Genomic DNA, 25,405 nt, shown 5'->3' with positions numbered 1-25,405 from the left:
GGAAAACTTCCAGACTCATTCTATGAAGCCAGCATTACTTTGATTCCTAAACCAGACAGAGACCCTGCAAAAAAAGAGAACTACAGGCCAATATCCCTGATGCATATGGATGCAAAAATTCTCAATAAGATACTAGCAAATCGAATTCAACAGCATATAAAAAGAATTATTCACCATGATCAAGTGGGATTCATTCCTGGGCTGCAGGGCTGGTTCAACATTCACAAATCAATCAATGTGATACATCACATTAATAAAAGAAAAGAACCATATGATCCTGTCAATAGACACAGAAAAAGCATTTGGCAAAATACAGCATCCTTTCTTAATAAAAACCCTCGAGAAAGTCAGGATAGAAGGAACATACTTAAACATCATAAAAGCCATTTATGAAAAGCCCACAGCTAATATCATCCTCAATGGAGAAAAACTGAGAGCTTTCCCCCTGAGATTAGGAACACGACAGGTATGTCCACTCTCACCGCTGTTGTTTAACATAGTGTTGGAAGTTCTAGCATCAGCAATCAGACAACAAAAGGAAATCAGAGGCATCAAAATTGGCAAAGATGAAGTCAAGCTTTCACTTTTTGCAGATGACGTGATATTATACATGGAAAATCCGATAGACTCCACCAAAAGTCTGCTAGAACTGATACATGAATTCAGCAAAGTCGCAGGATACAAAATCAATGTACAGAAATCAGTTGCATTCTTATACACTAACAATGAAGCAACAGAAAGACAAATAAAGAAACTGATCCCATTCACAATTGCACCCAGAAGCATAAAATACCTAGGAATAAATCTAACCAAAGATGTAAAAGATCTGTATGTTGAAAACTACAGAAAGCTTATGAAGGAAATTGAAGAAGATATAAAGAAATGGAAAAACATTCTGTGGTCATGGGTTGGAAGAATAAATATGTTTAAAATGTCAATACTATCCAAAGCTATCTACACATTCAATGCAATCCCAATCAAAATTGCACCAGCATTCTTCTCTAAGCTAGAACAAGCAATCCTAAAATTTGTATGGAACCACAAAAGACCCTGAATAGCCAAAGTAATTTTGAAGAAGACCAAAGCGGGAGGCATCACAATCCCAGACTTTGGCCTCTACTACAAAGCTGTCATCATCAAGACAGCATAGTATTGGCACAAAAACAGACACATAGACCAACGGAATAGAATAGAAACCCCAGAATTAGACCCAAAAAGTATGGCCAACTAATCTTTGACAAAGCAGGAAAGAACATCCAGTGGAAAAAGACAGTCTCTTTAACAAATGGTGCTGGGAGAACTGGACAGCAACATGCAGAAGAATGAAACTAGACCACTTTCATACACCATTCACAAAAATAAACTCAAAATGGATAAAAGACCTGAATGTGAGACAGGAAACCATCAAAACACTAGAGGAGAAAGCAGGAAAAGACCTGACCTCAGCCGCAGCAATTTCTTAAACTTGACATATCCCCAGAGGCAAGGGAATTTAAAAGCAAAAATGAACTATTGGGACCTCATGAAGAGAAAAAGCTTCTGTACCACAAAGGAAACAATCAACAAAACTAAAAGGCAACCAACGGAATGGGAAAAGATATTTTCAAATAACATATCGGACAAAGGGCTAGTATCCAAAATCTATTAAGAGCTCACCAAACTCCACACCCGAAAAACAAATAATCCAGTGAAGAAATGGGCAGAAAACATGAATAGACACTTCTCTAAAGAAGACATCCAGATGGTCAACAGGCACATGAAAAGATGCTCAACGTTGCTCCTCATCAGGGAAATACAAATCAAAACCACACTCAGATATCACCTCACGCCAGTCAGAGTGGCCAAAATGAACAAATCAGGAGACTATAGATGCTGGAGAGGATGTGGAGAAACGGGAACCCTCTTGCACTGTTGGTGGGAATGTAAATTGGTGCAGCCACTCTGGAAAACAGTGTGGAGGTTCCTCAAAAAATTAAAAAATAGATCTACCCTATGACCCAGCAATAGCACTGCTAGGAATTTACCCAAGGGATACAGGAGTACTGATGCATAGGGGCACTTGTACCCCAATGTTTACAGCAGCACTTGCAACAATAGCCAAATTATGGAAAGAGCCTAAATGTCCATCAACTGATGAATGGATAAAGAAATTGTGTTTATATACACAATGAATACTATGTGGCAATGAGAAAGAATGAAATATGGCCCTTTGTAGCAACGTGGATGGAACTGGAGAGTGTGATGCTAAGTGAAATAAGTCATACAGAGAAAGACAGATGCCATATGTTTTCACTCCTATGTGGATCCTGAGAAACTTAACAGAAGACCACGGGGGAGGGGTAGAAAAAAAAATGGTTAGAGAGGGAGGGAGCCAAACCATATGAGACTGTTAAAAACTGAGAACAAACTGAGGGTTGATGGGGGGTTAGAGGGGAGGGGGGGGTGGGTGATGAGTATTGAGGAGGGCACCTGTTGGAATGAGCACTGGGTGTTGTATGGAAACCAATTTGACAATAAATATCATATTAAAACAAAAAATAGGGGTGCCTGGGTGGCTCAGTCGGTTAAGCGTCCAACTTCGGCTCAGGTCATGATCTCGCAGTTTGTGAGTTCAAGTCCTGTGTCGGGCTCTGTGCTGACAGCTCAGAGCCTGGAGCCTGCTTTGGATTCTGTGCCTCCCTCTGTCTCTGCCCCTCCCCTGCTCATGCTCTGTCTCTCTCTGCCTCAAAAATAAATAAAACTTTTTAAAAAATAATAATAAAGATAAAGCAATCAATAAATTAATTAATTAATTTAAAAAAATAAAAAACACTTCACTTCCTACCAAAACCTTATATTAAATCCCTGAGATAAAAATTCCAGTCACTATCAGGGGCCCCTCTGTGATGGCCAGTCTCTTCTGCAGTGCAGTTTGAAACTGCTGGGTATAATACCCAGCCACTTGACCAGTTTTCATAGGCTGTTCCCCAAATATTCCTTTCCTAGTACAAAAACTTACCAACCAACAAAACTACAAACCTAATATGAAAACAGTTTTCCACAAACAAATATATGATTACCCTCTAGAGGTAGTCTGTTAGATTTCAAAATTGATATAAAATTAGCATACCATAGAATTTACCTTTTTAAAATGTACAATTTAGTGGTGTCTAGCATATTCACAAAATTGTGTGACTACTGTCACTATCTAAATTCAGAATGTTTTGGGGCGCCTGGGTGGCTCAGTCAGTTAAGTGTCCAACTTCGGCTTAGGTCATGATCTCATGGTCTGTGGGTTCGAGCCCCGTGTCAGGCTCTGTGCTGACAGCTCAGAACCTGGAGCCTGCTTCTGATTCTGTGTCTCCCTCTCTCTCTGACCCTCCCCCCATTCATGCTCTGTCTCTCTCTGTCTCAAAAATAAATAAACGTTAAAAAAATTTTTTTTAATTCAGAATGTTTTCATCACTCCAAAGAGAAACCCCATACTGATTAACAGTTCCTCTCCATTACTTCATTTCCCTCCCCCACCCCCAACCACTAATCTACTTTCTGTCTATGGATTTGCCTATTCTGGACATTTCAAATAAGTGGAATCATACAAATATGCAGCCTTTTGTATCTGGCTTCCTTCACTTGGCCTATTTTCAAGATTCATGTATCAGTATAACATTCCTTTTTATGGCTGAATAATATTCCGTTGTATGGATTTGTCACATTTTGTTTATCCATTCATCCATGGTGAACATTTGAGTTGTTTCCACTTTTTTTGCTTTTATGAAATGCTGCTATGAATATTCATGTACAAGTTTCTGTGTGAACATTTGCTTTCAATTCCCTTGGGGACATGCCTAGGAGTAGAATGCTGATCATATGATAACTTTATTTTTTTTTTACTGATTTTTTTAATGTTTATTTACTTATTCTGAGAGAGAGAGAGCATGCATGAGCAAGGGAGGGGCAGAGAAAGAGAGAGAGAATCCCAAGCAGGCTCCATGCTGTGAATGCAGAGCTCAATGTGTGGGGTTCAATCTCACAAACTCCGAGATCATGACATGAGCTGAAACCAAGAGCTGGGCACTTAAACAACTAAGCCACCCAGATGCCCCTGATAACTCTATTTTTTAACTTTTGAGGAACTAGAAAGTGGCTTTCCACATAAGCTGCACCATTTTACATTACCACCAGCAATGTATAAGGGTTTCGATTTCTCCATATCCTCACCAATACATATTATTTCCTATTAGTTATTATTATTGCCATTCTAGGTGTGAAGTGGTGTCTTTGTGGTTTAATGTGTATTTCCAAGATGATTAATGATATTTAGTATCTTTTCATGTGTTTCCTGTTCACCTGTATGTCTTCTTTAGAGAAATGTCTATTCAAATCCTTTGCTCCTTTTCTAAATTGTGTTGTCTTTTTTGCACTGTTCTAAATATTTTATATATATATGTATATATATTCTGAATACAACTCTTTTATCAGATATATGACTTGCAAATATTTTCTCCCAATTGGTGGGTTTACTTTTTACTTTCTTGATGATATCCTTTGATATACAAAAGCTTTCACTTTTGATGAAATCCAATTTATTATTTTTTGTCACATGTTTTTGTTGTCATAACTGAGAAACAATTGCCTAGGTCACAGATATTTATGTCTATTTTTTCTAAGAGTTTTATAGTTTTATCTCTTAGATTTAGGTCTGTGATCCATTTTAAATTAATTTTTGTGTATGGTGTGAAGTAGGGGTTCAACTTCATATGGATATCCTGTTATCCCAGCATTATTTGTTTAAAAGACTATTCTTCCCCAATTAAATTGTCTTGGCATGCTTGTCAAAAATCAATTGATGAGTGGCACTTGGGTGGTTCAGTTGGTTGAGTGTCCAACTTCAGCTCAGGTCATGATCTCACAGTTCATGAGTTCAAGCCCTGCATAGGGCTCTCTTCTGTCAGCACAGAGCCTGCTTCAGATCCTCTGTCCCTCCCTCTCTCTCTGCCCCTCCCCCTCTCTCTGCCCCTCTCCCATTCGTTCTCTCTCACACACAAAATAAATAAATAAATAAACTTTAAAAAAATCAATTGACCATAAATATAAGGGTTTATTTCTGGACTTTCAATTCTATTCTGTAGATCTGTATGTCTATTGTTATGCCAGTAATACACTGTCTTGATTACTGTAGCTTTTAAATAAGTTTTCAAATAACTGTTATTTTTCAAGGTTTTTTGTTGTTGTTTTGTTTTGTTTTGCTATTCTGGGTCCTTTGCTTTTCTCTATGAATTTTAGATTGCATTGTCAATTTCTATCAAAAAAGGCAGCTGGAATCTCAATAGGGATTACAATATGTTGATCAATTTGGAAAAATGTACCATCATGACAAAATTAAGACTTCCAATTCATGAACAGGAAATGTCTTTCCATGTATTTAAGTCTAATTTCTTTCAACAATTTGAACTTCTCTTGTTAAGTATTTTGTTATTTTATTATTTTTCACTGTAGTAAAATACATATAACATAAAATTTACCATCTTAACCATTCTTAAGTATATGCTACAGTAATGTTAAATGCATTAACATTGTTGTGCAACCAATCTTCAGAACTCTTTTCATCTTGTATAACTCTATACCAATTAAACAACTAATCCCCCCCCCCCGCCAGCTTAGTCCCTGCCAACCACCATCCTACTTTCTTTCTTTACAAATTTGACTACAGTTGGTACCACTTATAAGTGGAATCATACAGTGTCCTTTTGTGGATGACTTACTTCATTTAGCATAATGTCTTCAAGGTCCATTCATATTGGAGCATGTATCAGAATTTCCTTCCTTTTTAAGGCTGAGTACTATTGCATTACATGTATTATTTTGTTCTGTTTGGTGCTACTACAAATAGAATTGTTTTCCTACTTTCATTTTCAGATTGGTTAATTGCTAATGGAAATACAATTGTTTTTGTATATTGCTCTTGGACTCTGTGCCTTCCTGAACTCATTTATTAGTTCCCATAGTTTTAATATGGATTCCTTAAGATTTTCTAATCATGTGAACTATGAGTAGAGAAAGTAGTTTTACTTTTTCCTTTCCAACCTGAATGCTTTTTACTTCTTTTTCTTGCCTAATGGCACCCTGACTAGAACCTCCAATATGATGTTCAACAGAAGTAGTGAGAGTTGACATCCTTGTCTTAGTCCTGATCTTAGGGGGAAAGCATTCAGTCTTTTACCATTAATTATTATGTTAGCAGTGGGTTTTTTTTTTTACAGATGTTCTTTATCAGCTTGAGGAAGTCCCCTTCTATACCTAGTTTCTTAAGTATTTTTATAGTGTGTTGAATTTTGTCAAATGATTTTTCTGAGTCTATTGAAATGATCATGTGGTTTTGGTTTTCTTATTCTGTTAATTTGATGTATTATATTGATTATAGTAAATTGAATCCAACATATTCTTGCATTCCTGGACAAATTCAACTTGGTCATGAGGGTTTGTTAATTTTATTTCATTTTTTTTTCTTTCTGTTCCTCAGATAATCTCAATTAACCTATCTAAGTTTGCTGGCTCTTTCTTCTGACTGTTCAAGTCTGCTGTTGAGCCCCTCTAGTTAATTGCTAAAATACATGTCCCAAAGTTCAAGCTCATGTAATACATTTATTGGCGAGCCTGGTGTGTCTCCATTAAACACTTGCTTTTTTTCCTCCTCACACAATTCTAACAAGCTTAGTTATCTGTTTCTAATGCATAGAATCAAAAAAAGAGGCTAGTCAAAATTATGCAAGCAGGGGTTCCTGGGTGTCTCAGTAGGTTAAGCATCCAACTCTTGACTTTGGCTCAGGTCAAGATCCCAGGGTCATGGGATCAAGTGCTGCATCAGGCTCTATGCTGAGTGTGGAGTCTACTTAAGATTCTCTCCCTCAGTATTACTCGGCAGTCAAAAAGAATGAAATCTTGCCATTTGCAACTATATGGATGGAACTGGAGGGTATTATGCTAAGTGAAATCAGTCAGTCAGGGAAAGACAAAAATCATATGACTTCACTCATATGAGGACTTTAAGAGATAAAACAGATGAACATAAGGGAAAGGAAACAAAAAAAATATAAAAACAGGGAGGGGGACAAAACAGAAGAGACTCATAAATATGGAGAACAAACCGGGGGTAACTGAGGGGTTGTTGGGGAGGATGGGCTAAATGGGTAAGGGGCACTAAGGAATCTACTCCTGAATTGTTGCACTATATGCTAACTAATTGGGATGTAAATTTAAGAAAATAAAAAAAAACTAAAAAAAAAAAAGATTCTCTCCCTCTCTCTCTCTCTCCCTTCCCCCTCTGCCCCTCTGCCCCTCTGCCCCTCTCCCCTGCTCATGCACACTCTCTCTCTCAAATTAAAAAAAAAATTATGGAAGCAGCCAAGTGTCCATCAATGGATGTGAGATATCCATGAATGAAGATGTGAGATATATATATATATATACACACACACATATATACACACACACAATGGAATATTATTTGGCCATTAAAAAGAATGAAACCTTGTTATTTGCAACAACATGGATCCAGAGAGTATAATGCTAAGTGAAATAAGCCAGAGAAAGACAAATACCATATGATTTCACTCATGTATAGAATTTAAGAGACAAAACAAACAAACCAGTAAAGGAAAAAAGAAAGAGAGAGAGATAAACCAAAAACAAAAAAATACAAAACAAAACAAAAAAACAGGCTTTTAACTATACAGAATAAACAGATGGTTACCAGTAGGGAGGTAGGTGGGTGGGTGAAATAGGTGATGGGGATTAAGAGTACATTTATTATGATGAGCACTGAGTAATGCATAAAACTATTGAATCACTATATTATACACCTGAAAATAATATAACACTGTATGTTAACTACACTGGAATTAAAATTAAATTAAATTTTTAAAAAGAGGCTAGTTAGAGACTATTCCCCTGTTAAAAAAAGAAATGACAGTAAAACTATAAGAAACAAATATCTAATAATCTAAAAGCAAGAAGTCAGACCACTTAGCCTAATAAAAAACTGTACTTCATATTTAAACAGTTTCTGGGAGGTTTTCAGTATTGAAGTACATACTTGATGTTCATAATAAAGATCTCAAGCCAATGAACAAAGGTTATATGTATGTTTAGTAGCAGAGACGTCTGCTTAGGAAAGTAGGGAAACAAACTTTTAAAAATAAAGCAAGTTTTAGCATTCAAGGGGGTTTCACTTATATGAAACATCAAATTCAGGTCTCTCAAAAAGTGGTGAAATATTAAAGTATTCCTCTGGATTATAAATATAGATATAGAAAAAATAAAAGTAAAAATAAATAAGTAAATATAGATATATAACTACAAATTATATATCTATTTTAACTAAATCTGCAGATTTTGTTGCACAAACTGATAAATAAGGAAATGAAATTTTGTAGGAGGAATTGGGCTTCTTTTGCTGGATTCTATGATGGAAAAAGACTCAAGTTACCCAGTTCAATCTCTCCCTGAAATGCAGGAATCTTCTAAAATTCATGTAAAGTCATCATTCCAGCTTATGCTTGAACACTTTCAGGGATTGTGGGAACGATGGCAGTTGATTTTTCCAGGTAAACATTTCCATTACTGGCTAGCTAGTCAGAAAGATTTTCCTACACTTAGCTGACACCTCCTGCTCTGTAAATTCCTTGTTCTACATCTAGTTTTAGGATCAACACAAAGTAATTTTACTTCTACCTCCTTTTCCTCATTCAGATGCTGACCCTTTAAATATTTGAACACAGCTATCACTGCTTCCTTGGTCTCTTCTCTAAGCTACCCATGTCATTTCTCTTAACTATTTTTTAGGTAACATATTTCCAGAAGCCTCAAAATATCATGCAGCTCCTTCTGCATAGTTTCAAGTTTAATATCATTTTTTTTTAATTTTTAAAAATGTTTTTATTTATTTTTGGGTTTTTTTTGTTTTTTTTTTTTAATATGAAATTTATTGTCAAATTGGTTTCCATACAACACCCAGTGCTCATACCAACAGGTGCCCTCCTCAATACCCATCACCCACCCACCCCTCCCTCTCACCCCCCATAAACCCTCAGTTTGTTCTCAGTTTTTAGGAGTCTCTTATGTTTTGGCTACCTCCCTCTCTAACCATTTTTTTTCCTTCCCCTCCCCCATGGTCTTCTGTTAAGTTTCTTAGGATCCACACAGGAGTGAAAACATATGGAATCTGTCCTTCTCTGTATGACATTTCACTTAGCATAAGTATCATTTTCTTAAAGAATAACATCCATAAGTGGAAACATCCACCTACTATGTCTTGACTAAAGTAGTATAGGGTAGGACCATCACCTCCCTGTAACTGTACACTGTATATATTCCATTAATGCAACTTAGCATTTTTCCAAGAACCATATCACAATCTTAGCTGCCATATGGAAGTATCACCTAAGCTGTCTTTTACTTAATTTTTTTAAGTTTATTTTATTTATTTTGAGGGGGAGGGGCAGAGAGAGGGAGAGAGAGAGAATCCTAAGCAGGATCCACGCAAAGCCCGATATGCGGGGCTCGATCTCATGAACCGTGAGATCATGACTTGAGCAGAGATCAAGATGCTTAACTGACTGAACCACCCAGGTGCCCAAAAATTGTCTTTTAAAGAGAAGGAGAGGGGCAACTGGGTGGCTCGTTTGGTTGAGCATCTGACTTCGGCCCAGGTCATGATCTCGCAGTTTGTGGGTTTGAGCCCCACATTGAGCTCTATGCTGACAGCTCAGAGCCTGGAGCTTGCTTCAGATTCTGTGTCTCCCTCTCTCTCTGCCCCTTCCTTACTTGCGCTCTGTCTCTCTCTCTCTCTGTCTCTCAAAACAAAACAAAAACAAAAACATTAAAGTAATTTTTAAAGACAAGCAGAAATTCATCATTCAAAGCAAAAGGAGCAACATTTGAAAAGTCACAGAGGCATAAGAGAAACATCAAATTCTACAAAATGCAAAAACTTGTAATTTTTCATTTGCATATTTCCTTTTAACTGACTAATGATGCTAAGTTCAGTGCATAGTTCAACTTCACAATTTGAGTCCAATGTAATTACTGATGATAACCTTCTGATTACCTACAATTGCTGCAAATATTTGATCTATTTACCCTGATTCTTTGAACATAAGTGGACTTCTAGTTCATAAAACCACATACACTAAAATAGATAAAATATTGTGAGATTTAACCAAATTAGGTTCGAATTTATAGAGATTGTCAAGGTACTTTACCTATTTAATAGATATTCTTTCTTGAATCTGTTGGGCAGTGCCAGCTTCTGGATCCTTTTGGACGGCTGGCTAAACAGTGCAGCAGAAGGGATCTCCCAGATTATAGACTCTCTACCACAGCTGTAGTAATATTGAGCCCTGAAAGTTGTAGAAGAGAAAAGAACTGAGTGAAGTGAATATGAATTAGACTTATCATAGTAATTTTTAACACTAACCTCCAGCTCTAGGCCTAGGAGCAAGTATGATAGTTTACCCCTTTACTGCTGAGCCATTTTCCACATAGGAAGAAATCAGAAATAGTTGCAGCCATCAAGTTTCAGCTGGCTTCTAATATCTTATTCCAAAACAGATTAATTTTCTGTAATAAATAAATTGCATCTTCTAAATTCTTTTTTTTAATGTTTGTTATTTATTTTAGAGAAAGAGATAGAGCATGAGGGGGAGAGGGGCAGAGAGAGAGGGAGACACAGAATCCAAAGCAGGCTCCAGGCTCCGAGCTGTCATCACAGAGCCTGATGAGGGACTTAAACCCACGAACTGTGAGATCATGACCTGAGTGAAAGTTGGACACCCAGGCGTCCCAAATTGCATCTTCTAAATAGACCAAAAATAGACTAGTGAGAGGAGGAAATTTACTACTTTTAAAACCAAATACTTTCTTAGTCTCTTATAGACAACCACTAGAGATTGGACAGATAGTAAGTGAAAGGAAAATAAAAGAATATATGAACAACTTTATGCCAACACATTTTAAAACTGAAAGATACACATTACCAATGCTCATTCAGAAAGATATAATCTTAATAGCCCTTGTCAAGAGTTTAACTAAGCCCCTCCATGGTACTCCTGCCTCAGCATCCATTTTGTTTGGCCAAGCAGCCTCTAGGGACCTTAAAATGATACAGGCCCCTCTCACAAGCACATGCCCTAGATAACAGTCCACAGAGGCATAAGTAAATATACATTCCTGATAGGACTTCAGCAACAGTCCTCGTCACCTGACCCTCAATGCCTTCCTTTTATGCATCCTTCAGATATGACTCCCAAGGAGCCTACCAACACTCTGCTCTTTTGGTTTGAATTGATGAATCTGGCCTTTGCCTGGGAAACCCAAAGCACTCCACCTGCAGGTTCTAATAAGACATGTGCCCCAGGTCCTGCCTCTCTCTGCCCTCTGTCCTAACCTGCCCATGTGACTCCTCGAGGCATGCTGGGTACTTCTAGGATCTGTGAGTAGTAAGCTTCTTTATTTCAAATTCTGTTATGATCTGTTGTTGAACTGTGACCCCATGCTCCACTTAACAAGTGTTAATTTGACAAATTTATAACAGCCCTATAACTATTACGTGAATTGAATTTATAATTAAAAACCATCCTACTCAAAAACTCCAGACCCAGATGATTTCACTGTGGATTCTATGAAATACATAAACAAGAAATGCCAATTTTATATATTTTCCAATTGATTCTATGAAGACAGCATTACCAAAAATGAGTAAAGACATTACAAGAAACAACATTACCACAAAAGACACTGCAAGAAAAATACAGAATAATCCCCCTCATAAACATAGATGCAAAAATTCTGAAGTTTTATTGGAAGACAGACATGTTCAGTTTATATAAAATCTGTGGCTGCTTCCTACTACAGTAGTGGAGTTGGGTAGTTGAAACAGAGACTTTATGGTCAAATTTACTATCTGCCCCCTTCCAGAAAAAGTTTGCTGACTTTTGACTAAAGTTGTATATCAAAAAGAGAAAAGTGGACACATCAATTATCTTGGAAACCAAACTTCAGGTAAATAATGGTATCTTCAACTTTTTCTTGTTACTTTAACCTCCCTCACTACTTGAGTCCATTCCCTCCCCTGCTCCAGAGTTTTCCCTCAAAGAGCCAACCAACAGAAAGCCTAGTCATTCAACAAATACGCATTAAAAACAAACTGGCAATGGGTATCAAAAGCCTTAACAATATTCTAACCTTCACATGCAGTAATTAATTAATGGTAATCAAGCCCACGGGTGGTATACAAAATCCACAAAAAGTTGCATGTATAAATAGTTCATGTACAACAATGTTATATATGGTACATACCCTGGTGTAATACTACCACTTTATTAAAAACTCAAAATCCTGGTAATCTAAAACATTATACAGTATAATACAAGTTTATAATGGCTAATATTAATCTTGCTCTGGAAAAGTTTTACTGTAGAATCAGATTAGGAAATACATAGAATCCTTAATCCTCAATAATTTTCTACTATAGTTTGGACAATTTATCGCTTTCAGATAAAACGGCTAGATTCTGTGTCATTTTCCCTATGGACTCCTGCTAATGTAACCTGATAGCACACAAACACTAACTAACCTGTTAGGTACATATCGGTGGGAGACTTCCTTGGGATGGGCAAGGTCCTCAAGTCTTTTGGTCAACTGAGCCTTCAAAGCAAACTGGGAAACAGGGCGAATAGGATCTTGATTCCCCCAAAACAGTTTTCTATTAAAAAGCAGAAAATCAAATGGTAAGGAATTCACTACTAATGGATATCTTAGAAATGGCTCTTGGTGGCTTCTATACTGATGTTGCTTCACTTCCAGAACTATCTTGATTACAGAATGTAACAGTTTCCAGGCATCACAAACAGATCAACTATTTATGGTAGTTAAAATAAGATTGTTTTACCTCCTGTCCTAAAACGTGGTGACCAAAAATTAGAAAGAGTTCTGTTTCTGCCATCGTATAATTAACACTGAATTTATAATCAGGTCAACATAAAATGGGCATGCCATCTATCTCCATTGAGCTTCCATTGTGGGTGAAGCCCTGTACCAGGAAGTCAGAAAACAAAATAGTATCAGGGTAATATTAATAGCTTCCATTTCTGAAATACTGTGGGCCAGGCAGTGAGCTAAGTGTTTACTGACATTAGATTTTTTAGTCTGTAAAATAGGCATGATTACTGTGCAGAGGGGGAAAAGAAAAGGAGAATCGGTGTGGAATTCACATGAAAGGCTTAAGGAAGAAAGTGAAAGGCACAGATTGCCAGAAATGAGGCATGTTCCATGTTGGGGTAACCATGAGAAATGGGAATAATCAAATGTTGATCAAAGCATGTTTAGACAGTATTGGTCAAGACAACGTTTGGACAGAAGCAGAAAGTCATGTTGGGAAATAATTAAGTAGCGTTGCTGCAGTGGGTGGGGCAGGCAGAAGGAGACCCTAAAAGCCCCACCAAGGAGTCAGAAGAAGGTGCCTCAGTAACCTAACTTTGCACATAACTAAAATTGCCAATTAATTGAGCTTATCTATTTAGAAGGCCCTGTTTTTGGGTGGCTCAGTCAGTTAAGCATCCTACTCTTGATTTCAGCTCAGGTCATGATCTCATGGTTCATGGGTTCGAGCCCTGTATTGGGCTCTGCACTGTGTCAGCATGATGCCTGCTTGGAATTCTCTTTCCCTCGCTCTCTGCCCCTCCCCCACTCATGCACACGTGCACACATGCACATGCTTGTGCTCTCTTTCTCAAAATAAGTAAAAACTTAAAAAATAAAACATAAGGCTCTGTTTTTAACTTTGTCAATACTTTTGTACACAATATTTATTTCTCTACTTTGTAAGCATTAGCCAGAATCACCATTAGAAATATTAATCAATGAATTAATATCCCCATCCCCTACATTCTGTGGATTCCATTTCCTAAATATGGCTTAAATGTATCCATTTCTCCTTATCCTCGTGGCTGCTTTCCTTGTCCAGATCCCATCATCCCCACTCCTTTGTCCACACCCCTGCAAGAGTGGTCTTCTAAACTCCAATTTGATCAAGTCACCTCCTTGTTGAAGACTCTAAAGGTCTCCACTGACTTTACAGTGGAGTCCCAGCTCCTTACTGTGGCTTACAAGGTCTTCCATAGTTTTGACAAAGAGTGTCTGCCTCTCCAGCCTGTATGTTCATCCAAAGGAGGGAACATACTTAATCTTTTGGAGCTATCCCACTAGGATAGTTTAGTGCTGTATATGACAGGTGTTCCATCATAGTTTGATGAATGAAAGAATGGTGAAAACTGGGGACTCACTTGATGGTAATGTGATACAGGGTGGAGAGGAGAGAATGACTGCAGGGAGAAGAGACTACAGCAGAAGTTGGGGCCTCAGGTGATGAGGGCCACAGTGGGAGTGACATTGGGGAAGACAGTAACTATGCTTCCAAAAGAGAATATTTGGTGGATAGAGGTAAGAGCACCATGGAATGGGAGAGGAAGATTGCAAGACAAGTTGCATCAAATATTATAAGAAAGTGTTAAATACAACTTAGACATCAAGAATGGAAACTGAAGAAAAACAAAAACAAAAACAAAAACAAAAACAAAAACAAAAGACAATAGGACTTGGCCAGGAGGGTATCAGTGGTAATAGAAAAAGTGAGGAGCATCTTAGGGGTAAATACCAAAGCTCTGGTGAGAAAGGCTAAGGGAGTCGGGGATTAGGAAGCAAAGGTGACATATATAAGTTGACCCTTGAACAATGAGGGGTTAGGGGCACAACCCCCATGCAGCTGAAAAATCTGCATACAACTTTTGACTTTCCAAACAACTTAACTACTAATAGCCCACCGTTGACCAGAAACCTTACTGATAACATGCATAGTCAATGAACACATACTTTGCATATGTATTATATGTTGCATTCTTACAATAAAGTAAGCTAGAGAGAAGAAAATGTTATTAAGAAAATCATATGGAGGGGCGCTGGGTGGCTCAGTCAGTTAAACATCTGACTTCAGCTTGGGTCATGATCTCGCGGTTGGTGAGTTCGAGCCCCACATAGGGCTCTGTGCTGACAGCTCAGAGCCTGGGGCCTACTTTGGATTCTGTGTCTCCCTCTCTCTCTGCCCCTCCCCTGCCTCTCTCAAAAATAAATAAACATTAAAAATTTTTTAAAAAGGAAAATGATAAGGAAGAGAAAATATTTTACAGTAATTTTATAGTATGTATCAAAAAAAATCTGGGTACCAGTTCAAACCTGTGTCGTTCAATGTTAATGTGTGTATATTGGTTTTGTATTCACTGTTTCAAATTCAAAGCAAAAGGTATTTTAGACACAGCAATTAAACCAGGCTCATAATATATGGTCCTCATGATGCCTCCCAGGAATGGAAACCTTATAAGATCATTATCTGCTTGAAACCTTGGCCATTAAAAACTAGAAAACACATAGTATGAACTAAAAGCATTGAGAGTTATGTAAAAGGCAGGAGATCTGGTTCAAAGTAAGCTGGAAGAGAAGGATCAGTGGGAAAAGAAAGAGCAGAGACTGTACAGTGGAGAAAAACGTGGACACAATGTTTATCAGAAGGTAGGGAGAATAACCAAATGTCAAAGTAACATATTATGCAGATGACTCTTCATTCTACTCTGACAGCATTTAAAAATCACTTATGTTTAGCTGTTACATAGCTAATAAAACCAAGGAAATAAGTGTTTAATCTTCTATGGTCTATGATGAGGACTTGACCCCAGAGCATAGAATTCTTATCCATATCATACCTATTTGATGGATCTATGAAATATAACAAAAATTTGGCACAATTACAGAATTCCCTAGAATTCTAGAATAAGGGACCTAGAATGGGTTCTGGAGAATTCTGTGTTCAGTCATCCTTTTCTGAACAGCTAAATCTCTAGTCTTACCTATTTCCAGAGTCAGAAAACACAAAACAGCTTTCATTGGTCTATTTCCAGAGTGTAATTGTTCTGAAATTCTTATAATTTCTCCTATTATAACAAATATTTATTTAGCTTTCATCCGTATAAACTGCTTTATGTACTTGAAGATTTATGAGTTGGTCTCTAATCTTTCTTTGTCAGTCTGGTCAACCACAAATTCTTTAAATGTATCCTCAAAGGTTCCACTTTTCTTTTAATAATTTTCTTCCTTGGCTTTTGAGGCCCTCTCTGTCCTGATTCATTCCCCCTCCCCCTTTCTCTCTCTCTCTCTCTCTCTCTCTCTCTCTCTCTCTCTCTCCCCCCCTCCCTCTCCCAGTTTTATTGGGAAATAATTGGCATACATCAATGTATAAGATTAAGGTATACAGCATGTACTGTGAAATGATTACCACAATAGGTTCAGCTAACATCTGTCTTCTAATTCTCTAGCCTACTCCTTCTCACTTTCCTTAGGCAGTATCTCTTTGGCAATTTAAACAATGGCATGTTGGGGCGCCTGGATGGCTCAGTCGGTTAAGCGTCCGACTTCAGCTCAGGTCATGGTCTCGCAGTTCGTGAGTTCAAGCCCCACGTCGGACTCTGTGCTGACAGCTCAGAGACTGGAGCCTGTTTCAGATTCTGTGTCTCCCTCTCTCTGACCCTCCCCCATTCATGCTCTGTCTCTCTCTGTCTCAAAAATAAATAAATGTTAAAAAAAATTTTTTTAAATAAAAAATAAAAAATAAACAATGGCATGTGCCCCAGGGTTCCCTCTTCCTCAATATTAAAAAAAAAAAAAATACATCACTAAATACTGATGTTTCCAAAATAGTATCTCCAGGAATTATCAAGTATTCTCCTGAGTGTTAAATCTACACTTCCAAATACTTACTGAATGTCTCAAAAGCATCCCACATGACTAAGTCTACCTTCCTCCCAAACCTGCCCCCGTCTTGTGTTTCCTTTTGCAGTTGTAATAGCATTTTCCACCTTGTTTCTAAAAGCAGAAACCTAAAGGGGCAACTGGGTGGCTCAGTCGATTAAGTGACTGACTCTTGGTTGCAGCTCAGATCACGATCTCAGGATTCCTGAGCTTGAGCCCCATGTCAGGCTATGTGCTGACAGTGTGGAGCCTGCTTGAGATTCTCTCTCTCTCTCTCTCTCTCTCTCTCTCTCTCTGCTTCTCCCCAGCTTGCATGCACACACATACTCTCTCTCTCAAAATAAATAAAAATTAAAAATATTAAAAATAAAAACAGAAACCTAGAAATCATATTTGACTCCTCCTCTCTCAGGTTCTTCATTTGTCACTAAGTCCTGCCCATCTTTATCTTGACTTTAACCTTTCTTGTAACCTTAAAAGCCACTCTCTTAGGACAAGCCTTCATTATTTGTCTCCTACATTTTGTAGTAGCCTCAAATAAATCTTCCTGGCTCTAATTCTCCATGCCATCAAAGGGACCACATCTTTCTAAAACAGCCATTGTGATATAATGTAAGTAAATGGATTTTGTGGGCTATGAACATAGATTCAAATCCCAGTTTGGGTACCCCCAAGCTGGGTTACTTAGCTTTTCTAAGCTCAATTGTCTAATTAAATCACTCCTTCAAATTTTTTTAATGCAAAAGGAGCAGGTTGGAGAGAAGTGTTCTAAGATTACTAACAGTTCTAGCAATATTCATTAACACATCTCTTATCAGTGCATGCCTCTCATCAATGTATATGAGTATGTACCCGTCCATGAAAAAGAGAGTATTTAAGCATGTTATATTCTTAATGTTTAAAAACAAGCCTTTTAAAAATGAAAATTTTAGATTATAGCAAAGTTGCAGGATACAACATTAATACACAAATTCTACTGATTTCTTATATACACCAACAATGAAAAATTGGAATTTAAAATTTAAAACATAACACTATTTACATTAGCAGCAGAAAAAAAATGAAATACATAGGTATAAATCCAACAATACATGTATAAGATTCATATAAAGAAAACTATAAAACTCTGGTGAAAGAAATCAAAGAAGAACTAAATAAATGGAGAGTCCATGTTCGTGGGTGGAAAGACTCAATATTATCAAGATGTCAGTTCTTTCCAACCTGGTTATCAGATCCAGTGCAATCCCAATCAAAATCCCAATGAGTTACTTTGTAGATATTCACAAACTGATTCCAAAGTTTATGTGGAGAGATGAAAGATCCAGAATAGCCAACACAATATTGAAAAAGAAGAACTGAATCAGAGGACTGCTACTACCTGACTTCAGTAGTAGTAATCAGTAGTAATCAGCCACAGTAATCAGACAATCATATTGGTGAAAGAATAGACAAATAGATCAATGCAAAAAGAGAGATCCCAGAAATAGATCCACACAAATACAGTCAGCTAACCTTTGACAAAGGATTGAAGGTTATACAATAGACAAAAGACAGTCTTTTCAGCAAATGGTGCTAAAAAAATGGACATCCACATACAAAAAAAAAAATCTAGAAACATACCTTACACCTATCACAAAAATTAACTTGAAATGTATCTTAGATATAAATGTAAATGCAAAACTGTAAAATTCTAGAAGGTAACATAAGAGAAAATCTAGGTCATCTTAGATTTAGCAATGCATTTTAAAATACAAGCAAAACATAATCCATGAGAGAAAAAATTGATAATCTGGACTTCATTAAAATTAAAAACTTTTGCTTTACAAAAGACACTGATAAGAGAATGAAAAGACGAGCCACAGACTAGGAGAAAATATTTGCAAGGCACATATCTGATGTCCTAATCTATTCAGGTTACTACACCAATACCATAGATAGGGTGGCTTATAAACAACAGAAGTCTATTCCTCACAATTCTGGGGGTTTGAAAATCCAAGATCAAAGCATCAGCAGATTTGGTGCCTGGTGAAGACATGCTCTCTGGTTTATAGCCAGGCATGTTGTTGCTGTGTTCCCACATTGCTGAAGGGGTAAGGAGTTCTTTGAAGTCTCTTTTATAAGGACATTAATCCCATTCATGCATATGCCATCCTCATGATTTAATCACCTTCAGAAGGCCTTACCTCCTAATACCATCACATTGGGGATTAGGTTTCAATATATGAATTTTATGAATTCAATATATGAATTATTCATATGAATATATGAATTCAATATATGAATATATAGCATCTGATAAAGGATTGGTATTGAAAATATACAAAGAACTGTTACATTTCAACAATAAGAAAACAAATAACCCAATTAAAAAGTGGGCAAAAGAGCTCAACACACACTTCATCAAAGAAGATACACAGATGGCAAATAAGCATGTGAAATATGCTCAGCATCATGTCATTAGAGAGTTACAAATTAAAACAACGAGAAAGATACCACTACACACATTTAGAATGGCTAAAATACAAAACACCAAATGCCCGGTAAGGATGTGGAACAACAGGAAGTATTATTCATTGATGGTGGGATTGGCAGAAACTTTAGAAGATGTTTGGCAATTTCTTACAAATCTAAACATATTCTTACCATATGATCCAGAAATTGCATTCCTAGGTGTTTACCCAAACGAGTTAAAAACTTTTATCTACATGAAAACCTGCATATCAATGTTTAGAGCATCTTTATTCATAATTGCGAAAAATTGGACAGAAATAACACATCCTTCAATAGATGAATGGATAATCAAATTAGTGCTAAAAAGAAATGAGTTATTAAGCAATGAAAAGACATGGAGGAATCTTAAATGCACATTAAGTGAAAGAAGTCAATCTGGAAAGGTTATGTACCATATCATTTTAACTATGCCATTCTGGAAAAGGCAAAACTATACATACAGTAAAAAAAAAAAAATCAGTGGTTTCCAGGATTTTGGAAAGGGGGCACAGAAGGAAAGAGATGAATAGGTAGAATACAGATAATTTTTAGGGCAGTGAAACTATTTTACGTAATACTGTAATGGTGAACACATGACATGCATTTGTCAAAGTCCACAGAACTGTATAACACACAAAATTGAACCCTAATGTAAACTATAGGCTTTAGTGTATAATATGTCAATATCTCTTCATCAGTTGTAACAAATGTACCACACTAATACCAGATGCTAATATGGGAAACAAGAGGAGTGGGTAGTAATACAGAAACTCTGTGTACTTTTGGCCAATTTTTCTGTAAACCTAAAACTGCTTTAAAAATAATATGTATTATTTTTCTTTTAAGCAATAAAAGATGAGAAAAAAAGGAAAAAAAGTAAGGCTTTACTCAGGAGCCAAAGAAGAAAAGGGGGAGTCCTGTGGCCAAGGATAGGAGGACAGTGGGTCCAATCGGCTGGAAATTCAGAGAACAGGTGTTCTCTAGGCAAAGGCTTAGAGACAACGTGTTAGGAGCAACAAAGTTGAACCCAAAGGATGAACACAAGATTTTCAAAGTGTTTTTCAAATCTGTAAGCTTATTAGAATTATCTGGGAGCTTTTAATGCTCCCGATGCATGGGCTGCACCCTAGACAAAGTAAATTAGGATTTCTGGGGATGGGGCCCAGGCATCAGTGCTTTATATGTCCCCAGGTGATTCTATGTGCAGACAAATTTGAGAACTACTGACTTAGGGTTAGCCTTCCATATGTTGACTTAACTGAGGGGACAATACTGGTTCAGTGGATTGAGCTGAGCAGAGAGGTGACTAAACCTAGGATACAAGGTTAGTGGGCAAGTAAGAATAATACTTACCTATCTAATGTAAGGAACAAACTCATCACAAACAAGACTATGTAATGTTGTCTTACCTATCTGGGGTTCCCCATTGTTTTTTAGGCCTAGAAAGGTCTTGGATTCTCTTCCTAGAAAAAAGACTAACAAATACCAGCTGATTAATTCAGAGAAAATGCTTAACAAACATGGTTATATTAGATGACTCCTACTCAAACAAATCCCATCTTAGGGGGGAAAAACCCAAAGCACTATTTGATGTGATCTGAAGAGTACTGAAAGCTCAAAGTATTCAAAAATATTGTGGACCCAAAATTCTCTCTCCTAGAATCATGGCAAATATAATGCATACTGGAACAAAGACAATAAATCTGCAATAAAACCAAGAGCATATTGTCTCCAGAAGACCCCAGATAAAATGCACACTTAATGGGAAAAACCCTCAGTTCTCATATTAAGTTAATTTGTAAATGGCTTGATGGCACTGGATTCTGAAGAGATCATACAGATAAATTTCAGAGAGAATATTTGGCTTTGGGAAAACTATGAAATAGGCAAAGTATACTTTGAGTACCACTCAACCCTTTTTCTTCCCTACTCTGCTCCTTTGAACCTTCCCTGATTGTTCTGAATCTACCTATAGCAGAGAGAGTTTGTGCTCACCAAGTACCCATGTGTTCCTCCATATTTCCAAGCTTCCCTTCAGTTGTTTACAGCCATGTGAATAGTTATGTCTAATTTTAACAGAAGTGTTCAGTATCAATTCCAGGGCCAATGTGCCTGCTCCATTCCCTTCTTCCCTTATTGCAGTGATTCTGTAAGCCACATATTCTAGATGGTATAGCTAAAAGACAGAAGAGGCCAAGCCATCTCACACTGGACTGTGACAGGAGGGAGAAATAAATGTTTATTGCTTTAAGTCATTGAGAGTTTTGTATCTTATTTGTTACTACAGCATTGCCTATCCTGTGCAGACTAATACACCACCTATGTGTGTAGCTCATATTGTAATTATTTATTCACTTTCTTGGAGTTTGAAGGTCCTAACAAATAACAACACTTTTTTGCCCACAATTAAGAACTAACTAAAAACAGACACAGGAGTCAGATAAATAGAATAAAAATACTTTCTCTATTATTGATTAAGTGATACTGAAGACAGTAGTATGTATCCCTGACAATCCTGAATTGAACTTGTCCCCCAAAGCTGCAAGCCTCCCCCCGCAGGGGCTAAGTTTGCTATGTGACAGAGAACAGATCACAAAGATCACTTCCTATTGATAGACAGGTCCCAAAGAAATTGGACCCAGAAGGAACCAGTTCTCTCTTGCTCAATTCCATCAAACAGAAGTTACTTCCATCCCTCTCAGGAGTCTAATTAAGGGATAATAAGGTAAGAGGTCAGGAAAATTACTCAAAGGAAGTACTTCTTGCACAAAAAGTAAAATCATTCTTCCTAAAATTCGCCTGAACTCTTTAACAGACCCTTTTTTTTTTTTAGTTTCAAGTTTTTATTTAAATTCCAATTAACATACAGTGTAATATTAGTTTCAGGTGTATAATTTAGTGATTCATCACTTACATATAACACCCAGTGCTCATCACAACTGTCCTCCTTAATACCCATCACCAATTTAACCCATCCCCTGGCCCACCTCCCCTCCAGCAATGCTCAGTTTGTTCTCTATAGTTAAGAGTCTGCTTTATGGTTTGCCTCTCTCTCTTTTTCCCCTATATTCATTTGTCTTGTTTCTTAAATTCCACATGAGTGAAATCATATGGTATTTGTCTTTCTCTGACTCACTTATTTCACTTGGCATAATAGTCTCCAGCTCCATCCACATCATTGCAAATGGCAAGATTTCATTCTTTTTGATGGCTGAGAAATATTCCATTGTATAAATATACCACATCTTTTATCCACTCATCAGTCTGTGGACATATGGGCTCTTTCCATAATTTGGCTATTGTTGATAATGCTGCTATAAACATCAGGGTGCATGTATCCCTTCAAATCAGTATTTCTGTAAATACCTAGTAGTGCAATTGCTGGATGGTAGTGTATTTTTAACTTTTTGATAATCCTCCAAACCTTCTTCCAGAGGAGCTGCTCCAGTTTGCATTCCCACCAACAGTGTAAGAGGGTTCTCCTTTCCCTGCCTCCCCAACATCTGTTGTTTCTTGTGTTGTTGATTTTAGCCATTCTGACAGGTGTGAAGTGTTATCTCATTGTACTTTTTGATTTATAGTTCCCTGATGATCAGTGATGTTGAGCATCTTTTAATGTGTCAGCCATTTGGGTATCTTCTTTGAAAAAATGCCTATTCATGTCTTCTGCTCATTTTTTAACTGGGTTATTTGTTTTTTGGGTGTTGAGTTTTATAAGCTTTTTACAGATTTTGGATACTAACCCTTTATCAGGTATGTCATTTGCAAATATCTTTTCCCACTCTGAAGGTAGCCGTTTAGTTTTGTTTGTTGTTTCCTTTGATGTGCAGAATCTTTTGATCTTGATAAAGTCCCAGGAATTCATTTTTGCTTTTGTTTCCCTTGCCTCCAGAGACATATCTAGTAAGAAGCTGCTGTGGGCCAATATCAAAGAGGTTACTGCCTGTGTTCTGCTCTGGATTTTTATGGTTTCCTATCTCATATGTAGGTATTTCATGCATTTTTAAATTTATTTTTGTGTATAGTGTAAGAAACTGGTCCAGTTTCATTCTTTTGCATGTTGCTGCCAAGTTTTCCCAATACCATTTGTTGAAGTCGCTGTCTTTTTTCCATTGGATATTCTTTCCTGTTTTGTCAAATATTAGTTGACCATATAGTTGTGGGTCCATTTCTGGGTTTTCTATTTTGTTCCATTGATCTCTGTGTCTGTTTTTGTGCTAGTACCATACTGTCTTAATCACTAAGGTTTGTAACGAACTTGAAGTCTGGAATTGTGATGCCTCCAGCTTTGCTTTTCTTTTTCAAGATTGTTTTGGCTATTCAGAGTCATTTGTGGTTCCATACAAATTTTAGGATTGTTCTAGCTGTGTAAAAAATGCTGGTAGTATTTCGATAGGGGTTGCATTAAATGTGTAGATTGCTTTGGGTAGTATAGGCATTTTAACAATATTTGTTTTCCCAATCCATTAGCATGGAATGTTTTCCCATTTTTTTGTGTCATCTTCAATTTCTTTCATAAGTGTTCTATAGTTTTCAGAGTACAGATCTTTTACCATTTTGGTTAGGTTTATCCCCAGGTATCTTATGGGTTTTGGTGCAATTGTAAATGGGATCAATTCCTTGATTTCTCTTTCTGCTGCTTCATTATGGGTGTATAGAAATGTAACAGAGCTCTGTACATATATTTTGTATTCTGTGACTTTACTGAATTCATGTATCAGTTCTAACAATTTTTGGTGGGGTCTTTTGGGTGTTCTAGAAAATTGTGAAAGTTTGACTTCTTCCTTGCCAATCTGGATGCCTTTTATTTTTTTGTTGTCTGACTGCTGTGGCTAGGACTTCCAGTACTATGTTAAATAACAATGGTGAGAATGGACATCCCTGTCTTGTTCCTGACCTCAGAGGAAAACCTCTCAGTTTTTTCCAATTGAGGATGATATTAGCTGTGGGTCTTTCATATATGGCCTTTATGATGTTGAGGTATGTTCCCTCTATCCCTACTCTGTTGAGGATGTTTATCAAGAATGGATGCTGTATTTTGTCGAATGCTTCTTCTGCATCTACTGAGAGGGCTGTATGCTTCTTATTTCTTCTTTTATTAATGTGGTGTATCACGTTGACTGACTTGATTGTGGTGAGTGATTCTTTTAATGTACTGTTAGATTCTATTTGCTAGTATTGTGTTGAGAATTTCTGCACCCATGTTCTTCAGAGATATTGGCCTGTAGTTCTTTTTTTCGTGGGGTCTTTGTCTTAAAATAAGCCCTGGCCCTGGTGTCAGGCAGGATTCAGGCCTGACACAGTGTGGGCAAATCCTTATGTGAAACACATGGCCTCCCTCATTAAATGGTGACTGATGCATCATGAAGCTCCTTTCAGGAAAGTGGGGGGAAGCAAGGGGAAAAAACCCTTCAATCAGATTATCTGTTTCCATGTTCCCCTGTCTAATTCATTAGCATGGCTTCAGGCTTTAATTACAACTTATTTGCCCCTTAACACCTTGCCTAGGCTATGCTAGGGAGTAATGTAAGCAGGGATTCAATGCACACAAACCAGGCCACAGTGTTAACAGTGGGACAGTTTCCTTGAGGCCAGTGTGGTCCTGGCAGCAACCAATCTTGGGGACATAGAACACTCAATCCAATAATTCTGCTCATCTAACAAATTATTATTCCAGCATCCATATTGGAGATTCTGGGTTTTTATTATTTTAAAATGAAGTGCTGTGTTCTTACACATGGGCAAGTTATTTAATTCCTTGAGCTTTCAGGAGTGTGCGGTGGGGAGAGGGTTGCAACTTAAAATAGGGTGGTCAAAGAAGGCATTACTGATCAGATTATATTGAAAAATAACTAGCTATACAGATTTTTCAAGGAAAGATTTTCCCATTCCAATAGTTAATTAGCAAAAGCAAATTAGGAAGAGCTTCTTCCCCAGGGAAGAAGCATGCCCCAGAAAAATAATAGGTGACCAGCGTGGTTAGCCTCATCTATAAAGGAAAATAACTATATCCATCTCAAAGGGTTGCATACCTAGCAACTTCCAACCATGGAGTGGGTATTCAATAAACGTTAGTTCCTTT

At 37.2% G+C, this 25,405-nt stretch overlaps 1 protein-coding gene across 4 annotated transcripts in view; it reads right to left on the bottom strand.

The window, feature by feature from the left end:
- Window positions 1-25,405, bottom strand: part of SPMAP2L (sperm microtubule associated protein 2 like) — a 55,650-nt gene that overhangs the window by 14,736 nt on the left and 15,509 nt on the right. For 2 of the 4 annotated variants that reach the window (XM_060655740.3, XM_060655739.3), the window contains exons 3-5: window positions 20,733-20,798; window positions 12,614-12,742; window positions 10,242-10,379 (exon numbers count right to left, since the gene is read on the bottom strand). In XM_060655740.3, coding sequence (XP_060511723.1) covers window positions 10,242-10,379; window positions 12,614-12,742; window positions 20,733-20,798 — 333 coding nt within the window. The remainder of the gene's footprint in view (window positions 1-10,241; window positions 10,380-12,613; window positions 12,743-20,732; window positions 20,799-25,405) is intronic. The other 2 variants (XM_060655741.3, XM_060655742.3) reach the window with 2 other exon arrangements.

The sequence above is a fragment of the Panthera onca genome, chromosome B1 (genome assembly GCF_046562875.1).
Source record: "Panthera onca isolate mPanOnc1 chromosome B1, mPanOnc1 haplotype 2, whole genome shotgun sequence".
In the NCBI taxonomy this organism is placed as follows: domain Eukaryota; kingdom Metazoa; phylum Chordata; class Mammalia; order Carnivora; family Felidae; genus Panthera; species Panthera onca.
The sequence above is the reverse complement of the archived record's forward strand: the minus strand, read 5'-3'. Positions and strand labels throughout refer to the sequence as shown.